Source organism: Mitosporidium daphniae, assembly GCF_000760515.2.
Source record: "Mitosporidium daphniae strain UGP3 chromosome Unknown contig-333, whole genome shotgun sequence".
NCBI classification, from domain to species: Eukaryota; Fungi; Microsporidia; genus Mitosporidium; species Mitosporidium daphniae.
In genome coordinates, this window is record NW_013546474.1 from 1 (window position 1) to 1391 (window position 1391).

Consider the following 1391-nt stretch of genomic DNA (forward strand, 5'->3'; position numbering starts at 1 on the left):
GCGGCGGAAAGCCATAAGAGCCCCATCATAGTCATTGACTTTGATATAGCAGCATCCGAGGTAAAACCAAACCGATGCAAAGAGCGGACTAATTTTGAGAGAAATCTTGAACGCATCGATGGCAAGATGAAAATGGCCTTTTTTCTGGTATGTGAACCCAAGAGATCTTTTAGCGGCAGCATACCTGTGGTTGGACAACTCCCAAGCTTCTTCGTAAAGCGAAACGTCTCCATCCTTCAGGTCTCCCAATAAGCACAGGAGCGGAAGTCGATTTGAAAGAGAAATATCTTTTTTTAAAAGGTCCAGCAATGAAGAGATTGCTTGATCATATTGTGATGCAGAAACGAGGGCTTTTATTGCCAAGGGCATATCTCCTAACTTGTAATAAACTTCATAAGCTGATAATGGGGCACCAAGCTGGGCAAGTAGCCGACCATAAGATCGTTTCAAATCAACAGCGGAAAACAGCCCAGGGATGCACCAACAAAGGCACAGCCTTTGTGATACACTCTCATCCTCTTGTAAAGGGCTGGAAATTTGGGAAATCAATGCTTCAAGCTGTAGACACGATCGAACGGCTTTGAGGCCTTTGTTTTCAACCCAAACGGACCTTACAGATAGGGCAGTCGAAAAAACAGACCAATTTATCGTCGACTTTGAGGATTCGCTTTTTACCGAATTTGTAATGATCGAATTTGCCAGGGTTGACAATTGCTCATTTCTTATCGGGGAATCGGGTACGCTTATCAGCAGCAAATAAAAATTAGATAAAAGAAATGCATTTTCAATGAACACATCAAAATAGGATTGGCGGCTGTGAACCGCATCAAGTTCATCAATGTCATCGAGCTCCAAATATTTGTCTTGATCGCCAATTGCAGATAGGGGTATAACTTTTGGGATGTTTTGATTTTCATTTTCGTAAAGCATTGGCAACACATTGCCTTGTTGGCGTTCTTTAGAAATAATGATAGACAAAAGCGAAATCTTTTCCTTTTGATGGATCAGACGACGCCCAGAAACGCCTGTCCACGAAACAGAAATGCCCGAGTATTTGGAAACCAAATCCAAAGCGTTTCTTGACAAGCTTTCTAACCTGTAATAAAGAAGTGCAGAGATGATTTCAAAAAGGATCAAAATAATTTCGAACGCGCCCAAAGAGGTCGATGAGGTAATCGAATCTGTTAATGAATTGCAAACGGACAATATTTGCTCTCGAAGTTTTGGCGAAAAAGAAGACAATGACCTTTGATGATGGAAAAAGGTGCGAAGTCTTAAGATTTGATAGATAACTTTGGTTTCGAATGAACAATCATCCAGCAGAAGATGTTCATGCTGATGGATGATGTATTTGGCAATCGTTAAAAAGATCGGATTAACAACCTGAAATT

The 1391-nt window shown here is 41.0% G+C and overlaps 1 protein-coding gene across 1 annotated transcript; it reads right to left on the reverse strand.

Moving 5' to 3' along the window:
* Positions 1-1391, reverse strand: DI09_333p10 (TPR repeat-containing protein; the record flags this gene model as incomplete). Its single annotated transcript, XM_013382494.1, has 1 exon — positions 1-1391. A coding segment is annotated over one exon (1391 nt), but the record flags the coding sequence as incomplete, so codon positions are not given.